The sequence below is a fragment of the Acomys russatus genome, chromosome 19 (genome assembly GCF_903995435.1).
Source record: "Acomys russatus chromosome 19, mAcoRus1.1, whole genome shotgun sequence".
Classification (NCBI taxonomy): Eukaryota; Metazoa; Chordata; class Mammalia; order Rodentia; family Muridae; genus Acomys; species Acomys russatus.
Window position 1 is genome coordinate 15,663,355 of NC_067155.1, and position 22,824 is coordinate 15,686,178.

The 22,824-nt window shown below is 52.2% G+C and overlaps 1 protein-coding gene across 3 annotated transcripts in view; it reads right to left on the bottom strand.

Annotated features, from left to right (window-relative positions):
* Window positions 1–22,824, bottom strand: part of Grik5 (glutamate ionotropic receptor kainate type subunit 5) — a 71,746-nt gene that overhangs the window by 25,380 nt on the left and 23,542 nt on the right. For all 3 annotated transcript variants that reach the window (XM_051162555.1, XM_051162556.1, XM_051162557.1), the window contains one exon: window positions 15,108–15,311. In XM_051162555.1, the coding sequence (XP_051018512.1) occupies window positions 15,108–15,311 (204 nt within the window). The remainder of the gene's footprint in view (window positions 1–15,107; window positions 15,312–22,824) is intronic.

Genomic DNA, 22,824 nt, shown 5'->3' on the forward strand with positions numbered 1-22,824 from the left:
CGGGTGGGGGGGTGGGGGTGGGGGAAGTCTCTCACTCCTGAGTCAGAGGTCTCTTGTTTTGTTTTGTTTTTTTTTTCGAGACAGGGTCTCTCTGTGTAGCCTTGGCTGTCCTAGACTCACTTTGTAGACCAGGCTGGCCTCGAACTCACAGCGATCCGCCTGCCTCTGCCTCCCAAGTGCTGGGATTAAAGGCGTGCGCCACCACCGCCCGGCGAGTCAGAGGTCTCTTACTCTGTCACTTAAGAAGTCGACGACAGAGGCACCAGCCAAGGACAATACAGGCGGTAAACTTTAAACCCCTACCCAGATCTAGCCAATGGTCAGAACAGTCTCCACACTTGAGGGGAGAGTGGGATATGACTTTCTCACGTACTCTGGTGCCTCACATTTGACTATGTCCTCTGGAGGGGGAGACCCGGTGTCACTCAGAGGAAGAACAGCAGGTTGCCAAGAAGAGACTTGATACCCTATGAGCATATACAGGGGGAGGTAATCCCCCTCAGGAACAGTCATAGTGGAGGGGAATAAGGGGAAAATGGGAGGGAGGGAAGAATGGGAGGATACAAGGGATGGGATAAACATTGAGATGTAACAAGAATAAATTAATAAAATAGTAAAAAAATTAATTTAAAAAAAAAAAGAAGTTGACGACAGGCAGAAATGACCCACACAAGTCGAGTCCCAGTGGGCGCTCGGGCCACACAGTCTTTAGATGCTTGATGAAGTGTTGGGTGTCCTGTGGGGCCCTCAAGGAGCCAGGAGGGGTGTCTCAAAGGACAAGCCCAAACAGAGGGCACCCGCTACAGCCCCAAACGGCATCTAGCGTGGCACCAGGACTCTGCCCATTTCTGGACCTTCCAACCGCCAGGCCGAGGGGGACTGACCAGACTCTCTCTGGATGCAAAGCCGGATGGGTGCTTTGGAAGACAGGTGGGTGGAAGTCACGCCATCTAATGCAGTGAAGATTGCCGACAAAACCCAAACACCTGCCAAACGTCAACCGGCACCAAGCAAAAACAGTCTTGTGCAGAGCTGCTACCCTCCGAATCCCTCAGTCTTAAGGCGGAAGCTGTTGTCACTCCCTAGTACCAACCACTGAGCTACACACCCCAGAATTCCTTTTATGTGCGTGCGCGCGCACGCCGTGTGTGCGGTATACACCACGTTGCTCCTGTGTGATCAGGGGCAGTCTGCAGGAGCGGTCTCTCTCTCTCTCTACCATGTGGATTCCAGAGATTGAGCTCAGATCACCAGTGTTGGGAGCAAGGGCTCTTCTGGCCTGAGCCATCTCACTGCCCCCTGGCCCCCACATTTACTTTTTTTCTTTTTTAAGATTTATTTATTTATTATGTATACAGCATTCTGCACCAGATCTTCTTATAGATGGTTGTGAGCCACCATGTGGTTGCTGGGAATTGAACTCATGACCTTTGGAAGAGCAGACAGCGCTCTTAACCTCTGAGCCATCTCTCCAGCCCCAGTTTACTCTTTAATATGGGACAGAGTCTCACATTGCTGCCCAGGTAGGCTTAGATCTGTAAGCCTCTTGCGTTAGCCACACGAGTGCTGGGACTTCTGTAGCCCCACCATGCCAGGTTAGTTGGCAATTCCTTCTGGAGCTGGGAGATGGCTCGGTGGGTGAAGTGTGTGGGTGAGGGGCTGAGTTCAAATTCCCACGTGGGCATGGAGAGGGGCATCACCTGTAACCTCAGTACTCGGGGGAAAAGGGAACACACAGGCTAGTTCCTGGAGCTCACCGGCCAGCCAGTCTAGCTGGCAAGTTCAGGGAAGTTTCTGGAAAAGAATAAGATGGAGGGCTGGAGAGAGAGAGAGAGAGAGAGAGACGGCACATCGGTTAAGGGGACCCATGTTCAATTCCCAGCACCTGCATGACAGCTCACAACCATCTACCTGTAATTCCAGTTCCAGGGGATCCAAAGCCCTCTTTTGGTTTCTTCTCTGGGCACCAAGCACACGCGTGTGGTGCACATGTATAAATGTATATGTTCACATACATACAATAAATAAATCTTAAAAAAGAACCAAAGTGGAGGGAGAGAGAAGAGGACACCAGACACTAACCTCTCGGCTCCACATGAGCCTTGCATGCACATGAGCACACACAGACATGCATGCGCATGCGCGCGCACGCACACACACACACACACACACACACACACACACACACACACACACACACACTCTCTCTTACTCACATCCTGTAACTGCTATGCTTCTAGTGAGGTAACCGGTTGCTTTATCTCCAGGCTGGTCTCAGCTGACCTCAGCAAGGGCTACTGCTAACTAACCCCACGAAGGAAGCTACTTTCAGCTCCTTGGGTGTGATCAGCACACTGCTGCCCACGGAGCGGTCAGTGTGGCGCGGTGGGGACCCTGGAGATGGAGTTCTACGAAGCCAGGTTCAGGACGGGAAGTGGGAATGCTGACGCTGCCCCAAGGCAAGGCTTCAAGGACCTGCATTCGGCTTCAGGTGGCCCTCTGGAATCAGTGTGGATGAAAAGGCATTTGCTGGGTCGCTCGAGTGGGCCGTCAGCTGTACTGATTTGCTCTGATAAAGACACTTCACTTAGGAAAGCAACTGCAATGGAGTCATCACTTGATTACAGGCACAGTAACCCACAGCCGTCTTCCAGCATCCCCCTGTCTCTGCATGGACCACGACCCTGCTCCTTTCAAGATGCTGATCTCCTCACTAATCTCCGAGATTCCCCCAGAGGATGAAGAACTGCTTCTGAGCTACTATCCTGGAAAAGACGGAATGTTCTCAAGGATGGGCTCTTTCTACCGCAGTGGCCCTGGCTCCCTGGGTCTGTGCGCCAACCTGGAGCTCCACCAGCTTCTGGATATGTGAATTTCAACCCTACAGCCAGGAACTGGGAAAGTACAAGGCTGGTCCATCACCCTGTCAGACCCACCCTGAGTTGAATTTGGGATCTATCCACCCACCTGACCATATCAGCCCCACTGTGGTCCAGCAGGCGAAGCCGGGGGTGACCCATGGGAACAGTGACAAGGGACGGCTATGGTCCTTCTGAAAAGCAATTCAACAATATACACCCAAAGCCACAAGAGGGTCTGTTTGTCTGTCTGTCTCTGTCTCTTTCCTCACCCCCACCCCCTGCCCCCTGCCCCACCCCACCTTCCCACCCTTCACCCCAAGACAAGGTTTCTCTGTGTACCAATCCTGGCTGTCTTGGACTTGCTGTGTAAACCAGGCTGGCTTCGAACTCACAGAGATCCACCTGCCTCTGCTTTGCTGAGTGCTGGGATTATAGGCGTGCGCCACTGTCCGGCTCTTTCTTTTCTTTTCTAAGGGCTGGGGGTGGAAGCCACGGCTTCACATATGACACGCGACTGTCCTACCACTGAGCTACATCTCCAGTCCTCATCTGGTCTCTTCCCTTCTTTTTGTTTGTCTAAGGCAGGGTCTCACTGTGTAGACCAGGCTGGCCTTAAACTCAGAGATCACCGCCTTTGCTGGGGTTAATGGTGTACGCCATCACACTTGGCTAACTGGTCATTCTGTACAGAGAATCCACCTGGGAAAATATGGGTCTGGGGATGACGGCGCATGCCTCCAATCTCAGGACTCAGGAGGTGGCGGCAGAAGGATCAGGAGTTCAAAGTCATCCTCGGCAAGCTCTGAGGCCAGCCTGGGCTATGTGACACTCAGCCTCGAAAATGAATTACAAGCCATGCATGGTGGCGCACACCTTTAATCCCAGCGCTTGGGAGGCAGAGGCAGGCTGATCACTGTGAGTTCGAGGCCAGGCCTGCTCTTCTTCAAAGCAAGTCCAGGACAGAAAGGACCTATAAGAGAAACCCTGTCTCAGAAAACCACAGTTAAATAAATAAATAAAATAAAATGCTAAATACACACTATGTCTACATGGGGACTGCAGTCATGTGACACCCTGCTTAGGTTAAAGCAATCAGATACCATTCTGTGTCTTCTTCATTGGCACAGCCTTTTTCTCCCCCAGACTGATAAGATCCACTGTTGGCAAGCGCTCAGGAAACCTGACATTTCTCCTGCACTTCTGGTGGGAATATAAGTTGGCGGAACCTTTTTGAGCGGCCATTTGGCAGTCTGTCCTTCAAGACAATTCCTATTCTTTGACCCGGCCCTCCTACTCAGAACATATCCCTCAGGAACATGCCACAAGCCCACAGGCCAAGCTCCAATTCCGAGGGGGCCAGTGGCTGTGCCAGCAAAGACCAGAAGCCACCCAGCTGGCCATCGATGGGGGCTGAGCTTAATAACTCACGCTCCGGCCATCAATGGAATCCCCCAAGTCTCCCCGTTCAGTTTCAGACAAATACTGGCATCTCTCAACCTGACCACTGCACGCTGGAAACGGGATGCATCACCCATTCGGCTGGGCCGGCCCAACCCTACAGTCACTGACTGCCTTCCATGCACACTTGCCACAACTACCACTCCAGCCCAGGCTAAGCCTTCCAGGAACGAACCTCCCCTCAGCCAACAGTCTCCCACACGCCTGCGCCATCTGCTTCTACTCTTTTCGTACTGTGGCTGTTTCCTAAGTGAATGTCCAGGACACACACTTTTTCTTCTCCCGTAGCCATTTACAAGATCTGAGTGGTAATGTCTGTCCAGCTCAATGCTGACAAATAAGAAGGAATGAAGAGACGGCCACGCAGGGGTCAGGGAAGGTGTTTGCTGCCGAGCCTGCCACCCCTGGAGCCTACAGGGTGGAAAGAGAGAGCTGACTTCTGTTAAGTTGGCCTCTGGCTTCCACTGTGTGCCATGGCACCCATGTACATGTACACACACACACACACACACACACACACACACACACACACACACACACCCCTGTTTCTTTTTAATTTTTTGTTGAGCCAGGCATGGTAGCCCACACCTTTAATCCCAGCACTCGGGAGGCAGAGGCAGGTGGATCGCTGTGAGTTCGAGGCCAGCCTGGTCTGCAAAGCAAATCCACGACAGCCAAGGCTACACAGAGAAACCCTGTCTCAAAAAACCCAGCTCTTTAGGTGGCTAGAGAGATGGCTCAGAGGTTAAGAGCACTGACTGCTCTTCTAGAGGTCCTGAGTTCAATTCCCAGCAACCACATGGTGGTATACAACTATCTATAATTGTGATCTAATGCCCTTTTCTGGCATGCAGGCAGAGCACTGTATACAAACAAATAAAAATCTTAAAAAAAAAAAAAAAAAAACCTAAAAACCCAAAACACACACACACACACACACACACACACACACACACGAAAGAAAGAAAGAAAGACCCAGCTGTAAAAAGTTTTTTTGTTGAGCCTGGCGTGTTTTGTTTGTTTTAAAGGACGGTGATAACATAGATGAACATCAGAAACAATGTGTGTGCTAAGAGGCTGGCAAAATGGCTCAGAACTTGCTCTTCCTGGGCTCAGATCCCAGCACCACGCCACCACCAGCTCTAACTCCACTTCTGGGGGGAATCGGATGCCCTCTTGTGGCCGACACAGGCACTGCATGCATGTGGTGCACAGACATAGCCGCGGGCAAAGCAGTCAGTCACGCACTTGGATACATAAAAACCACACTAAGTGAACCAAACCAGACTCAAGAGTCCCATTTACTCTTGGTCTTTAGAGGCTGGAGCGGAGGACGGGAGGAACAGGAAGCAATTACTTAATGAGTCCAGAGGTGTTTTCTTGGGGGTGGAGGAGGATGGTTTAGTGGGTAAGAATGCTCACTACTTTTTTTTTTTTTTTTTTTTTTTTTTTTTGGTTTGTTGAGACTGGGTCTCTCTGGGTTAGCCTTGGCTGTCCTGGACTCGCTTTGTAGAGCAGGTTGGCCTCGAACTCACAGCAATCCACCTGCCTCTACCTCCCAAGTGCTGGGATTACAGGCATGCGCCATCACGCCCAGCTACTTTTTAAAAAAAGATTTATTTATTTATTATCTATACAGTGTTCTGCCTGCATGAGCACCTGCTTGTGCACTCACTAGTCTTACAGGTCATTTGATGAGGGTTTGGTTCGTGACGGTCAACCACCTGTCACTTCAGTGCCCAGGGAATCCATCGCCCTCTTCTGGCCACTGTGGGAACTACATGTGTAGCGCCCTTACATATGTGCAGGCAAAATGCTCAAATATATTGAATAAAATTAAATACATCTTTTTAAAAATTGAAATGGTTAGCTGGGCGTGGTGGTGCACGCCTGTAATCTCAGCACTTGGGAGGCAGAGGCAGGTGGATCTCTGTGAGTTTGAGTCCAGCTTGGTCTACAAAGTGAGTCCAGGACAGCCAAGGCTACACAGAGAAACCGTGTCTTGGAAAAAACAAGAACAAAGAAACAAAAACATAAACCAGTTAATTTTGAGCTAGACACTCGAGAGCCTGAGGTAGTAGGCTTCACAATGCAATTCAAAAGCACTCCAGAACGTACTCTGGTGCCCCATATTTGACCACGTCCCCTGGACGGGGAGACCTGGTGGCACTCAGAGGAAGGACAGCAGGTTACCGAGAAGAGACTTGATACCCTATGAGCATATACAGGGGGAGGTAATCCCCCTCAGGAACAGTCATAGGGGAGGGGAATAAGGGGAAAATGGGAGGGAGGGAAGAATGGGAGGATACAAGGGATGGGATAAACATTGAGATGTAACAAGAATAAATTAATTAAAAAAAAAAAGCACTCCAGAGCTCGGTCTCCCTGACCACCGCCCCAGCGCTGCCTTCTTTCCTTCCTGCCCTCACACAGCCGTGCTTTTACATCTTAGGCGCAGGCGACCCTCTGGCTGGGGAACACTCTTCCCTCAGGCCAGACCACTCTTTCAGCCAGTGTTATGAGAGCCTGCTGATATCAAAATGTTCTAGAATGCTGAGGATCCAGACATGAGATACACAGTACTTAGTCCCCGCAGGGCAGTTTTCCTCATCTCTCTTTGAATTCTTCCTAAATAACACACACACACACACACACACACACACACACACACAAACACACACACACACACAAACACATGTGTGCACATACACATGCACACACATTTGGGGACACACACAAATACACACACGCACGCACATACACATGTACACACAACTAGGGACACACACACACACACGTGTGCACATACACATGCATGCACACTCGGGAACACACACACTTAAGGACACACACGTACACACACATGCACACTCGGGGACACACACACACTTGGACACACACAGACACCACACACACAAGCACGTTCCTTTATCCCACAATGCTCCCTCCACTGTCTCACATGGTATATATGCTGTCAGGGTCCCACCAAAGCACAGCAACTTCAGGGGAGCAGCTGCTCTCCCTTGTCTGTACCCAGCATGCAGCTGCTCTCCCTTGTCTGTACCCAGCATGCAGCTGCTCTCCCTAGTCTGTACCCAGCATGCAGCTGCTCTCCCTAGTCTGTACCCAGCATGCAGCTGCTCTCCCTAGTCTGTACCCAGCATGCAGCTGCTCTCCCTAGTCTGTACCCAGCATGCAGCTGCTCTCCCTAGTCTGTACCCAGCATGCAGCTGCTCTCCCTAGTCTGTACCCAGCATGCAGCTGCTCTCCCTAGTCTGTACCCAGCATGCAGCTGTTCTCCCTAGTCTGTACCCAGCATGCAGCTGCTCTCCCTAGTCTGTACCCAGCATGCAGCTGCTCTCCCTAGTCTGTACCCAGCATGCAGCTGCTCTCCCTAGTCTGTACCCAGCATGCAGCTGCTCTCCCTAGTCTGTACCCAGCATGCAGCTGGTGTCTGGAGCTCAGTCTGGCAGGTGATGGGTGGAGAACCAAGAAATGACATGGCAGCCCACGCCTTTAGTGTCAGCGCTCGGAAGGCAGAGGCAGATGGATGTCTGCGAGTTCGAGGCCAGCCTGGTCTCAAAGAGTGAATTTCAGGACAGCCAAGGTGACACAGAGAAACCGCATCTCAAAGCAACAACAAAAAACAAAACAAAAGGGAAGAAAGCAGGTGCAGCAAGATGGCTCAGTGGGAAAAGGTGCTTGCTGCCGAGTCCGATGATGGGAGTCCCATCCCCAGGCCCTGCACAGCGCAGGGAGAGAGCCAAGTCCTGCGAGCTGTCCTCTGACCTTCATGTGTGGGCCATGGCGCACCAAAGTTTTTAAAATGTAATTAAAATTGAAAAAACCAGGACAGATCTAGGCCGGGTGGTGGTGGCACACGCCTTTAATCCCAGCACTTGGGAGCAGAGGCAGGCGGATCTCCGGGAGTTCGAGGCCAGCCTGGACTACTACAGAGTGAGTTCCAGGACAGCCAGAGCTGTTATACAGAGAAACTCTGTCTCAAGAAACCATAAAAAAGAGGGGGGGGGGAACAGATCTATATATACTCACAAAAAGAATGTCAACAGGCTAGGCATGGCGGCACACCCCTTTAATCTCAGCACTAGGAGGTGCAGGCAGTTGGAGCTCTGTGAGTTCGAGGCCAGCCTGGTTTACACAGTGAGACTTAGGGGTAAAAATAAAGGCACAACGAACACTGAGGTGAAGACAAAAGCGACGAGCACAGCATTACATGTAACATGACACCACGTTTGCAAAAAATGAAAGTTGTAAAGACATAACTGGGTGCGGTTGTGTGTGCCTATCATCCTGCCACTTGGGCGCTGGAGACAGAAGAAACAGGAATTCAAAGCTGTCCTTGACCGACACAATGAGTTCCAAGACAGCCCGGGCTGCTGGGATCAAAGGCGTGCGCCACCACTGCAGCCACCCCCACCCCCTACCCGGCATCAAAAAAAAATATTAAAAAAAATATATGTTAATGAGAAATCTGCCCTATATTCTGGCTGCCTCTGAGGTGTGAGACCATTGCTGAGCCACACTGACGGTCCTGCTATTCCCTCCGACGTATCGCTTTGTGTTGCACATTTGAACCAGAGCAAACAAAAGGATTGTGGCTTTATTTAGGTTCTGTGGTACTAGAGACTGATCAGTAGAGCTCAGAGCCAGGCTGGTACAAGCCAAGCAAACACGCTCCTGCTGAGCTGGCCACACCTCCAGGCACAACTTTTGATAACTTGTAGGAATGTCATTTCGATATAAGCATATTTTGTGCAAAATAGAATAACAATAATACTGGGTTTTATCTGTTTGTTTGTTTGTTTGTTTGTTTTTTGTTTTTCAAGACAAGGTCTCTCTGTGTTAGCCTTGGCTGTCCTGGACTCGCTTTGTAGACCAGGCTGGCCTCGAACTCACAGTGATCCGCCTGCCTCTGCCTCCCGAGTGCTGGGATTAAAGGCGTGCGCCACCATGCCCGGCTGTCTGTCTGTTTTCAAGGCAGGGTTTCTCTGTGTAGCCCTGGCTGTCCTAGAACTCACTTTGTAGACCAGGCTGGCCTCGAACTCACAGCGATCCGCCTGCCTCTGCCTCCCGAGTGCTGGGATTAAAGGCGTGCGCCACCATGCCCAGCGATAACACTGCTTTATAACTGCACAGTTAGCTAACCTATGCCTGTAGCAAAGTGATTTTGTTTACTGTTTAGTATGCTTCGCCATGCTTTGCTAGGAGATGATGTTTTAGTTTCGTTTTTAGTTTTTATTTCATGTGCACGGCTGCCTTGCCTGCATGCACGTTGGCACCCTGCCTGGTTGCCAGGGGAGGACAGAGAGGGTATTGGGTGGCCTGGAACTACAATTATGGGCAGCTGTGAGCCGCGGTGTGGGTAGGTGGAAACAGGACCTGGGTCCTCTGGAAAAGCAGCCCGTGCTCTTAGCTGCTGAGCCATCTCTCCAGCCCCAAGACAGTGGTTTTATAACCACAGAAGACCTGTTTTATGGTAACAGTCCTCCCTGTCTCCCTACCTAACTTTCTTAACACGTCAACTTTCTGGAACAAGAATGCCAATACAGCAGAGTATTTTTTAAAATGCCAGTCTAGAGGACTTGGTGCAGTCCCCAGAGACAGGGTCGGATGAAGACTGCAAGCAAGCTAGAATCAGCTACAATGTGCTTGCTTGGCTGGAGAAACAACGTGTACCTGCGCATGCGCGGACTGGCGGCGGCTCTACAGACCCCTTAGCGTGTGCTGTCCGAGGTGATGCGGGCATTGGCTATGACAGCGTGTATGCTGATCTCAGCGGTCCCTTAGTGATGGCCCTCCAAGTCAGGGGTACACTAAGCCTCAGACAGGCCTGTCTGCAGGTCACACCAACATGTAAGGAACAAGCCCAGCTCAAACCAGGGTTATCTGACCCCACAGGCAATGTCCTAACATCCCCTGACCGTTGACGTCAGCAGTGAGCGCCTATGTGCTATGGCAAGCTCTATGAGGGAGAAAAAAATACTGTACTGTTTCCAAAAGGGAAACTGAGGCTGAGCGATGTGGCGGCTTGCCAGGAATCCTAGGGGATCCCCTCCCCCACAGCTGGTAACCACTGTGTCCCTATCATGGATGCCACAGTGGACCTCAGACTTCTATTGGGGTTCAAGGTACTGGCTGCCCGAATGGAAAACAGTCCCCTGACCAAGGTTCTGACACTCCCCGAGGGCAGATCACAGCACAGGACACACCTATCAGGAACATAATTAAGGCCTCAAGGCAGGCCTGGAAAGAACGCCCTCGCCCAGGCCAGGGATGGCTGGAGGAATAGGCCCAGTGGCAGCAGAGCTTAACTCCTGGCTTCTTCAACCCAAGCTCCTCCTCCCCCTCCCCCTCCCCCTCCCCCTCCCCCTCCCCCTCCTCCTCCTCCTGAAGCTGGCCAGAAGAGATCTGGTCTAGCTTTTAGGGCTGGGAAAGCTTTATCTTGAAGCTCTGTGGCTTTGGCTGAAGCAAAAAAACAAAAGGTCAGACATGCACTGTAGAGACTGTGCACTGGCGGGTGTAGGATGCCGTGAGGTGAGGCAGCTGGCGAGGAGCTGGGGCTGGGGCTGGCACTCACTTGGCAGAGCGCTTATGTAGCACGCGTGATTGCCTGGGGGGGAAAGTGGGGTGAGTTCCAGGCCAGCGTGGGACACGTGAGATCTTGTTGAAGGAAAGAAAGGGGGAAGGAAGGAAGGAAGGAAGGAAGGAAGGAAGGAAGGAAAGGAAAAAATATGAAGCTGGCGCTATGGCTCAGTGGCTAATAGCACGGCCTGCTCTTGCAGAGGACCCAGGGTTGGTTTCCAGCACCCACATAACAGCTAGCAACTATCTGACACCTTTTTCTAACCTCCAGGGGTGCTACACAGACCTACGTGCCAGCAAACACTCATATACGTAAAAATAAATCAGTCTTTACAAAGGAGAAAAGAGGGACAGAGCCTGAAGTCCCAGCACAGTGGGAACGGAAGTCCCTGGCAGTGGCCACTGTGTGGGATAAACAGACCAAGAATCCCTGACTGGAGTCAGGAGATGCCAGTGAGCCGGGCTGCTGCCTCCCGTCTGGAAGTCACTCTCTAGCTTTGGACCATCCTGTTGGGATGCCCACTCTGGTTCCTCCAGTTACTAACCCAGTGGCCTCGCTGCACTTGAGGCAAATACTAACCCTTCCCTCACCATGAGGCTACGAGGCTGGGCAGCTTGGAACATTCGGTAGGCTACAGTGAGCACCGTCCTGGTTGCTCCAGGCTTGCAGGCTGGGAGGTCTGCAAAGGCTGTAGCCTACAGGACAGACACAGCTGGCCACAGGCCCTGGGAGTTGGGACACACGTAACCCTGTGCCGCTGAGCCCCAGGCCTCGGGCTGGCAGGAGGGTAGTAGCACTCCGATGTTGCCAGCACGTGGTGTGAAGTCAACTAGGGGCAGCTGCTGCTATTGTTGGGTGGCGTGGTTAAGAACGCCCACGTGGCTCTGCAAGCCTGGCCACGCACGGCAGGCAGGCGGGCGGGCGGGCAGGAGGGAGGGCAGCGCAGACCCAATAGGACCCAGCCTCAGTGTCTTTATGCCCTTAGCCTGCTTCTCCTCCACTGGGCTCTCTGTAAATGTCCACAGTTGCCCCAGCCAGGCATAGGGAGAGCCACTCCCCCCTCCTAGGGGTCATCGGACCCTGCACTCTCTGGACTCTTCCTCCCATAGTCCCTGGGACACTCCAGCCCCAGGCCTACCGTATCCTCTATAATCTCTACTTTGGATAGACTTAAGCCAGTCTATCCTCTCTCACACTTTAAACCAGCTTGTCCTGCTGAGGTTCATGCTCCTTGACCTGCCCGGTAAGGGCAAGGCCAGGTGTGGCTTGGTTATTCCAGGGTGAAACAGAGGGCCTGGCACACAGTAGACGCTCAATAAATACCAGCTGATAAACACATGCGCAAACTGACCACGCACCTGTGTGTGTGTGTGTGTGTGTGTGTGTGTGTGTGTGTGTGTGTGTGTGTGTATACATTTGTTCCTCACAGCCATGCTGCTACGGGCCAGGAGCTATTCCTCTCATTTTATTTGAACCCACTACGTACAACGTGGTTAAGTAACCTGCCTTACCTAACGCAGTCACACGGGCAGGGCACAGCCGAAGCAAGCCTCAAAGGGCTCAGCTGCGAGGTAACTAGCTACAGCAAGCCCAGGCACTGTACCATTGTGTGCTCACCAGGCGAGGCCAGTGCCACCAAGATGATGTCCCTGAGGTCAGGCAAACAGCTCTTCCTTAGCTGACAACTGTAATGTCACCTGGAGGGGGGGGGGCGACTACTCCTCTGAAGGCTGCCTGTTTCTGAGGGTTCCAGTCAAAGACAATTCCTGGGGCTGGTGTGACAGCCCAGAGGGTAAAGCCTCAAGGCCTCAGTTTCCCCAGAGCCTGCGTGGTAGGAAGAGAAAACCAACTCCTGTGAACTGATTTCTGATCTTCACACAAACACAGGGGTGGGGGCTTGTCCACACGCACATGCTCTTAAAAAGAGGACCAGGCTGTAGATACAGACCCTGAGGAAATCTGAACCTGGGGTGGGTATGGGACTGCCAGCCTCGGGCCTCCTCTTCTCTGCTTGGGGATACAGGGACTAGGGCCCTAACACCTACTGTGGGACAAAAGCTTTCAAACCAGCTGGCAGCCTCAGGGGACCGTGCCTTGGGGCTTGCCTGCAGGCTGGAGTTGGGACCAAGCAGTTAGGACTCAGGGCCCCCACCCCTGCCTCTCCCGGAGCAGCTTTGCTTTTGTGTGAGTTTCTGAAGAGGCTCTCTCAATGAGGAAAAGTTCTGCTGTTCAAACAACTGCTCAAATAACAGAGACTCAATGCCCTGAGGGACAAATGTCCTTGTAACAAAGTACCCTGATTGTGTCTCTCTGGATGACATTCAGGGGCTCCAAGCAGTAAATTCTGGCTTGGGAGAGACAGGAGGGTGAGCCTGGCCAAGTCCAATGTTAAGGCTGCCGGCACTGCAGTCCCCTGCTCTGAACCCCAGCTCTGGTATGCAGGACCAGGTGCCTGTCTTTGCAATAGTCTTGCCTCTATCCACAAAGCCACCAGGCATGGTGGAGCACACCTTTAATCCCAGGCACCCGGGAGACAGAGGCAGAGGCATCTCTGAGTTTGAGGCCAGCCTGGTCTACAGAGGAGTTCCAGGTCAGCCAGGGCTACACAGAGAAACGCTGTCTTTAAAAAAAAAAAAAAAGCAAAAAAAAAAGCTACTGTCTAGCCAGCCAACACATGCAAAAACATGTATCCATGCACACACACATGAAAAATGGAGAGAGAAAACTCCACGGTCCCCTGCTGTCTGACAAGTCGCACATGAGGAACTGGCCCGTGTGGCCTGAGACCCTCGCTACAGGTCTGTCAGGTGTAACTTAGGGAGGGGTAACGTGGGGTTCGGAGTAGAGAAAAGATCCATCCAAGGACTCCAGTCCAGGTTGGTCCGACTCCAGAATATTCTTTGCACAGTGCCCTTGCCTCACACCTCTCACTGCCTGACTCCCTTCCCTCCTTCCCTCCGTCCAAGCACTTCCCACACACAGGCAGGCCCAGCTGGCTCACCCAGAATGCCTCACTCTCAGAAGGCTCCACCTCTGTTACCTCCCTCACCTCCTGACCTTGTTGTATCTTTTCTTTTTCCTGAGGGGGGCGGGAATGGAGGGGGTAGGGGGTTGGTTTTTTGAGACACGATCTCGTTACGTAGCCCCTGGCTGGTTTGGAACACACCATGACATTGGCGTTGGTAATCCTCCTGCCTCTGCTCCCCATCTGTTATGATTACAGGTGTGTGCCACCATGAGGGTTTTTGGTGGTGGTGGGGAGCAGAGGGGGGGTCTTGCTCTGCAGCCTAGGTTACCTTTAAGCCTAAGATCTCCCCCGCCCCCCTCAGCCTTCAGTATGCTTGGACGACAGGTCTGCGCCCCCACATCTGACTTATGTTACGCCCTCTGCACATCACTTCAGGCAGCAGCATCTCTTCTGGAACGTTCTGGGTGCTGAGCCACACTTAGGGCTCTCTGCTCTGGGCCTCTCCCCTGAGTTTGCGCCATCAGAATCCACCTGGCCCTGGACTGTGGTCATTTGCTTCCTGGGCCCTAACAAGACTCTAAACTCGTGAGGGCAAAGTCCCAGGTCACTGAATCCAGTACAGGGCAAGGCACATGGTAGGTGGCCCACAAACACCTAATGAGAGGCGACGGACAGCTCTCGTTTTGGTTCCGTTCAGTTGGTTTTGCAGCAAGGTCTCAGGTGACATAACCCAGGCTGGCCTCAAATTTACAGTGTAATGAAAAGTGACCTTGAATCCTCCTGCCTCCGCCTCTCAAGTGCTGGGGATTATAGGCATGCGTGGTCATGCCCAGTTTCTATAGATTGAAACCAGGGCCTCTTGCATGCTGGGCCACATACCCCAACAGATAACTCTTGGTGCCCGAAGTGTGCCAGGCCTCCTTAGTGGTACTGGGCAGACACCTTGCTTCCTAAAGGAACCCTCCCTTGACCATTTCAGAATTTTACCTGATTCCTAACCCCATGCCACTGCCACATGAGTGACAGGTACATCTGACAGAAACAGGAAGTGACGCGAAGATGCGCTTTTTTTTTTCTACCCGCCCCCTCCCCCTCCGACACTCAGAGCAAAGGTGACTGGCGCGCCTGAGCAACCTTTTGTCTCTTTCTTCTGCCTTTGTGCTGACCTGGTCCCACCATCCTTTCCTCCTACCCCCAGCCCCCCTGCCAGCCGTACCCGGTTGATGAGTTCGCCAACCATGCCCGTCCAGGAGCCGTTGGGCTCCGGTGCGCCGTATAGTCCGTCCTCTACCAAACGCAGGCGGTACCGGAAACGCAGCAGCTCGGCCAGCTCCCGGAGCATGTCTACGCAGAAGCCCTCGAAGCGCTCGTTCCCGGACAAGGCCTGGAAGTTGGGCCGCCGCATGACATACGGGTTCTCCTGGGCGGGCGAGAGAGGGCAGGGGTCAGAGACTGAGAACACGGGGTCTGAGTCAGGGATCCTGGGGCCCAGGACCATCCTCTAGAGAGGAATCTGCCCCGAGAGTAGGGATGGATGACAGACTTCCCGCATGCTTGCTTGCTTTTTCTGTTTGTTATTGTGTGTACGTGACATGAGATGTCATTCCTCGGGAGCTATCTACTTTGATTTTTCTTTTTATTTATTTTGTTTGTTTTTTGTTGTTGTTGTTGTTTGTTTTTTGGTTTTTCGAGACAGGGTTTCTCTGTGTAGGCTTGGTTGTCCTGGACTCACTCTGTAGACCAGGCTGGCCTCGAACTCACAGCGATCCACCTGCCTCTGCCTCCCGAGTGCTGGGATTAAAGGCGTGCGCCACCACGCCCGGCTCTATTTATTTTATTTTGTGTATATGGTGTTTTGTCTGCTGCCAGCGAGGGCAAGGTGGTGCTAGAACCCGTGGAGCTTGAGTTACAGGCAGCTGTGAGCCCCCATGTGGGTGCTGGGAACTGAACCCACGCCTTCTGGAAGAGCAGCCAGCGCTTTTGGCCTCTTGGCGGCTGAGCCATCTCTCCAGCCCCGCCCCACCCCCCCCCCCCCCCCCCCTCCCCGGCCCCCATCAGTGCCTTTCATTGGCCTGGAAAAGAACAGTAAGCTAGGCTGACTGGCCAGCAAGCAAGCACCTGGGATCCACCTAACTCAGCCTCCCTAGCTTTAGGATTACAAGCCAGACTGAGCCGTCATCACAGAGCTGTTGGTTTATATTTTTGAGACTGGGTCTCACGTCACTCAGGCTATATCAGAATTCAATGCGTAGCCAAGACTGGCTTTCAACTCCTAATCCTCTGGCCTCTACTGCCCAAGGGCTCAAACCACAGGTGTGTTACCACACCCGGCTAATGCACTCACTGTTCATTTAGAAATGCTGTGAGCAGAAGAGACCTGAAAGATGAGGGGGCGGGGATGAGCGCATGGGCTCCGCCAGCCCCTTATCAGATCGTCACAGGGACACAGGAGAATCTCCACGGCCAACCCAAACCGCCCAGGATCAAGGAGGAGCTTTGGAGGGAAACCAGAGTGGGGCTGGCATCAAACTAGAATGAAGTTTTCAAGATTCTCTGAGAGCTGGGTGTGGTGGCGCACACCTTTAATCCCAGCACGCGGGAGGCAGAGGCAGGCGGATGGCTGTGAGTTCGAGGCCAGCCTGGTCTACAAAGCGAGTCCAGGACAGCCAAGGCTACCCAGAGAAACCCTGTCTTGAAAAATAAAAAACAAGACAAACAAACAAACAAACAAAAAAATCAAGATTCTCTCAGGATACACCTTACCCAAATTACTCCTATGACATGCACAAGTTTTTCACACACGGCCAGATCTGATTCCAGCAAACAGCCTTTGCTCTCTGTCATCCCATACACAGGTAGTTTCAATTCAATTTAGAGTTCTTGTTTTTTTTTTTTTCACACAGCCAGTGGTGACTCACCACACCAACTTTGTGAGCCACTGCTGTGCCTCAAGAGAGTGTCCCTCACCAGGATTTCACTCCAGCCTGAGCTGCCAGATGGCTGAGCTGCCAGATGGCGAAGTTGCCAGAGAATCTGGAAGCCTAGGTTGTTCTGTAAAAATCTTCTGGTCATGGATGTTAGCGACTCATTCAAATTCTAAAACCTTTTTTTTTTTTTTTTTTGCCACAGGAACATACCTGTCAGTTTGCAATGTCTGGCCTTTTGCTGTGCGGACGGTCTTTCTTTGGCTGGTGTTCTTTTTTTGTGTGTGTTTGTTCTTAAGATTTTAAAATCATATGCATATGGGTGTTTTGTCTGCAATGTGTGTCTGTGTACCACAAATGTGCCTGGTGCCCAAAGAGGCCAGCGGAGGGGGCTGGATCCCCCGAAACAGGAATATATCTATATCTGTGTCTATTATCTATATCTATTTGGTTGTGAAAACACCATGTAGGTGCTGGCAACCAACCTAGAGTCCTCTACAAGAGCAAGCAGCCAGTGCTCTGTTTGATGTTTGTTTCTTGACACAAGGTCTCACTACGTAGACCAGGCTGGCCCCAAATCCACAGAGATCCTCCTGCCTCTGCCACCTGAGAACTGGAATTAAAGGCAGTGATCTTAAACTCAAAATGCACCCCTCCCCGCATCTCAGCTTTTTGGGTGCAGGGGTCATGGACACATGCATCATCACCCGCGGCTAAGCCGAGGAGTGCCTTTGAGGGTCACAGGCAAACTTTACGGATCTCAGCGTGACAAAGAGGCACAGTGGGTGGGGGACAGAGACCTCCAGAGAAACAGCAGAGCATGGGGGCCTGGACGCAATTGGAGTGAAAACGGATTTATCTCGGCATTAGTTCTCTAAATGGTGGTGGGACGGCATCTCGGTACACAAAGGGACTCAGGATTCAGAAAACATCCAGGAGAAGAGAATTCTCTGGTAATAATATCCATGGTGCTTACCATGGGATAGACCCCACCTCATCCCACTTCCCTGTCATGTGTGCGTGTGTGTGTGTGTGTGTGTGTGTGTGTGTGTGTGTGTGTGTGTGAGAGAGAGAGAGAGAGAGAGAGAGAGAGAGAGAGAGAGAGAGAGAGAGAGAGAGACTCTGGCTGTTCTGGAACTCGCTCTGCAGTTCAGCCTGCCTCTGCCTCCCAAGTGCTGAGGTTCAAGGCGTGCACCACCACTGCCTGGCCTCCTGTGTGTATTTTTAAAATATACTTGACTTGAAATTTTTATTTATCCTTAGCCACAGGTGGCAGTGGTGGTGGTGGTGGCGGTGGCGCATGTTTTTTATTTTCCTAGACAGGGTTTCTCTGTATAGCCTTGCCTGTCCTGGACTCGCCTCGTAGACCAGGCTGGCCTCAAACTCAAGGATCCGCCTGTCTCTGTCTCCCGAGTACTGGGATTACAGGCATGTGCCACCCATGCCTGGCTGATGCATGCTTTTAATCCCAGCACTTGGGAGGCAGAAGCAGACGGATCTCTGTGAATTAGAAGTCAGCCTGTTCTACAGGACAGCCAAGACTACATAAATACCTGTTTCAAAATTATATATATGTATACATAAATATGTATATATATATAGATGCACGCGCACACACACACATGTATCAGTCAGAGGATAACTCTATGAACTCTGTCCCCTCCTTCCACGTTCATGTGTGATCCAGGGATCAAACTCAGATCATCAGGATTTACAGTTGGCTGCTGAGTCCCCTCAACCAGCCCCAGATGCTCACCCAAGTCTATATTAAAGGGAATATTTTTAGACTTTTTTTTCTTTGCAAAGCTGGGGGTTGACTCTAGGGCCTGGGCATGGTAGGCAAGCACTCTCATCTCTAATCCAAACTTCCAGCCCCTCACTGGGGGATTCTAGGCAGGGGCTCTACCACCGAGCCACACCCCCAGCCCCTCACTGGGGGATTCTAGGCAGGGGCTCTACCACTGAGTCACACCCCAGCCCCTCACTGGGGGATTCTAGGCAGGGGCTCTACCACTGAGCCACGCCCCCAGCCCCTCACTGGGGGATTCTAGGCAGGGGCTCTACCACTGAGCCACGCCCCCAGCCCCTCACTGGGTGATTCTAGGCAGGGCTCTACCACTGAGCCACGCCCCCAGCCCCTCACTGGGGGATTCTAGGCAGGGGCTCTACCACTGAGCCACGCCCCCAGCCCCTCACTGGGTGATTCTAGGCAGGGCTCTACCACTGAGCCACGCCCCCAGCTCCTCACTGGGGGATTCTAGGCAGGGGCTCTACCACTGAGCCACGCCCCCAGCCCCTCACTGGGGCATTCTAGGCAGGGGCTTTACCACGGAGGCATGCTCCCACCCCTCACTGATGGAGTCCAGACAAGGGATCTACTGCTGAGCTACAGTCAGCCTTCTTTTTACATTTTCGTCTTGAAACAGGGTCTCACTAACTCAGGCTGATCATGGAGTCACACTACAGACCAGAGGAGCCTTCAACTTGGGATTCTCCTGCCTCAGTCTCCAAAATAGCTGGGATGGAAGGCTTGAGTTTGTTTGTAATGCACATGCCTGGAGTTCAGAAAGGGCAACTGGCAGATGCAGCTATCCTACGCCACTTTCTCCCCCACCAGCAGGTGGCACCCCCCACCCCACCCCCACTTCTTGCTACCTGGCTTTATGACAGGGTATAAAAGAAAGCATGCTAGCTGAATTCTGGAGCTTCAGCCTTCAGAACAGTTCCGAGACCTCTGTGTACATAAGCCCAGGGCAGCCGCAGGAAGACAGGTGGACCAGGGGTTGGAAGCCAACAGGAACACCCATGGTTTTGCTGGGTTTTTGTTACGTCTTGATCACCAGATGGATGTGGTCAATGAACCCCCCCGGGGGGGGGACAACTTTTGTTTTGTTTTGTTTTTTGTTTTTTGGAGACAAGGTTTCTCTGTGTAGCCTTCACTATTCTGGACTCCCTTTGTAGACCAGGCGGGCCCCAAATTCACAGCAATCCACCTGCCTCTGCCTTCAAAATGCTGGGATTAAAGGCATGCACTACCACGCCCGGCTGTTTTTTGTCAAGACAAGGTTTCTCTGTGCAACAGCTGTCCAGGACTCACACTGTAGACCAGCCTGGCCTCGAACTCGCAGAGATCCACCTGCCTCTGCCTCCTGAGTGCTGGGGTTAAAGGCGTGCACCACCATGGCTGGCCTGAGAAGTAACAGTTTTAAGTCTCTTGAGTTTTGGGGAGGTTTTTCCCCCCAAGACAGGGTCTCTCTGTGTAGCCTTGGCTGCTCTGGACTCACTTTGTAGATCAGGCTGGCCTCGAACTCCCAGTGATCCGCTTGCCTCTGCCTCCCGAGTGCGGGGATTAAAGGCGTGTGCCACCACGCCCAGCTATTGGGGGAATTTTTATTTAGTTATTTTTAATTTTTTCGAGACAGGGTTCCTCTGTGTAGCCTTAGCTATCCTGGACTCGCTTTGTATACCAGGCTTACCTCGAATTTACAGAGATCCAGCTGCCTCTGCCTCCTGAGTGCTGGGATTAAAGGCGTGCGCCATCATTGGGGGAATTTTTAAAAAGCCACAGACAGCCACTCGTGCCATGAGACCAGGTTTACACCACAGGTCCTTGCACTATCAGACTGCAAACAAAGCCGAGGGACAATGGGGACAGCGGGAGGCTGGGCTTTCTCTCCCTACCAAGCTGCTTCTCCAAATCCAAAATTGTGGAAGCGGGGATGGGAATGTGAGATAATTCTAATAATAGCGGCGGCCGCTAGCGTTTCTTGTGGGCTTGCTGTGTGACAGCTCTGTCAGCGTGGGAGGGCGGTATTATTACCTCTTGCAGCTGAGGACACGCCACGGAGGGCTAGCAGAGCCAAGTCCTAAGTCAGTGTGACGCCAAAGCCCCAGAGCTCCACTCTTAAGCCCTGAGCCAGACTGAGAGCTCAAGTGGACGGAGTGGGGGGAGTGGACGTGGGAGGAGCCAGACAGACAGGGGGTGGGGGGAGTGGACATGGGAGGAGCCAGACAGACCTGGGGAGCTGAAGAAGCAGAGAGCCTGTGCTGAGGGTGGGACTCTGCCCCCTGCCATGTCAGAACAGAGGAGGAAACAGGTTAGGACTAAGGCATCTGTCTGTCTCTCCAGCCCAAGGCTACCGGCCAAAGCAGAGCAGAGGTAAGGAGCACGCAGAGCGGTCCACACAAGGACCACACACACCAAAGCTTGTTTATTCCCGTGTGCTAAGCTGACCTCCAGGGCTGATGGGGCCTGGGCTCGAGGCCTGGCATAGCCAGTCTAGCCTAGCACAGAACTTGGACTGACAGTCAGGACACAACACTGCAACGGACAGCCCTGGGCACTCAAGTAAAGGGCCAGAGGCTCTCCCCCGCATCACCCCTACTTTTCCCCCCATATTAAGGATTGAGCCCAAGGCTCCCACTGAGCAATGCCCCCCAGTGCTCTTCACTGACTCATTCTTTCATTGTTTGTTTATCTATTTGAGCAGAGTCTCAGCAGGACCCGGTGGCGCAGGCCTCTAATCCCAGCACTTCGGAGGCAGAGGCAGGTGGATCTCTGTGAGTTCAAGGTTAGCCTGGTCTACAAAGGGAGTCCAGGACAGCCAGGGCTCCACACATAGAAACCTTGTCTTAAAAAACCAAACCAAATCAAAAAACAAACAAAAACTCAACACCACCCCCCCCCCAAAAAAAAAAGAAAGGAAGAGACAGAGTCTCACTAAATTGCCCAGGCTGGCCTTGAACCATTGATCTTCCTAGTGGCTTTAGCCAAGATTATCAGACTTCTTTCAAGACACTCTTGAAGAGACCCGGCGCTGAGGACAGGTTAAGGATGCTGCCCGGCCCGGTTCTGAGGAGCTGCATCATGACTGGCTGAGCATCTATGCACAGAAATGCAGGTCCAAGAAAAGTCACTGCACTGGGGCCTGGGGTGGGAACAGAGACCTAATTTGGAACATGTTAAAGAGATCATCAGTGTCATAAAAGGATCCCTGGCAACAACCAAAATAGCAAGGTCTATAAGATATATTAAGAGGGAAAGCCAGCCAGCTACAGAACAACCTGTACGGTATGCCATTCTCTGTGAAAGAAAGAGCTGGGGTGCGCTTGTGCATGGAGACATTTCTGGAAGCTGCCAGCCCCACCCCCACTCCCGAGAAAAGAAAATGAGGGTCCAGCAGGAATGGAGGATGTTAACTCTGTCCTTGTTGTCTCTTGGGTCTTTTGTTTCGAGACAGGCTCCCACTATGTAGACCTGGCTGGTCTCAAACTCACGGAGATCCACCAGTTTTTTGCCTCCCAAATGCTGAGATTAAGGTCGTGTGCCACCGTGCCCAACTGTCCTTATCAACTCTTTACGAAAATTGCATTTTCCCACTTGTTTTGTCTCATCCTCTGTCACTTAACCAACGCCATCAATTTTGTTTGTTTGTTTGTTTTGTTTAAGGTAAGACCTCACACTGCAAAGGGTTAAAGGGGGGTGAAGCTGCAATTAAAAAAAAAAAAAAAAGGAGCATCCAGCAGCTTAGGAGAGTGGCTGCTCAGTAGGTAAAAGCGTCCACTGTGCTGCTGTGCAAGCGTGGGCTCCTTAGCTCCTTAACATGCATCGACTCGAACCCAGACATGACATGGGACATTTGTAAGCCCAGTGTGAGGGCGGTGTGTGTTGTGGGGGTGGAGACTGGCAGGCAGGGGGTGGGGGTTGGGGGCACAGAGTGAGGCCTGTGGCCAATCTAGCAAAAGAGCAAGCTGCAGACTGGAGAGTGAGAGAAATGGGAGGTGGATGGGGAGAGGGGATGGGGGGGGGTGAGAGAGAGAGGGAAAGAGGGAGGAAGGGAAGGAGAGAGAGCACATGCTTGTTCTTTCAAAAACAAGACAGAGGGCTGGCAAGATGGCTCAGTGGATGAAGACATGGTGGAAGGAGAGAGCCAGCTCCCACATGTGTCCCTCTGGCCTCCATAATGACACTGTGGAACCCTTGCGAATAAACACACATTCATACACACA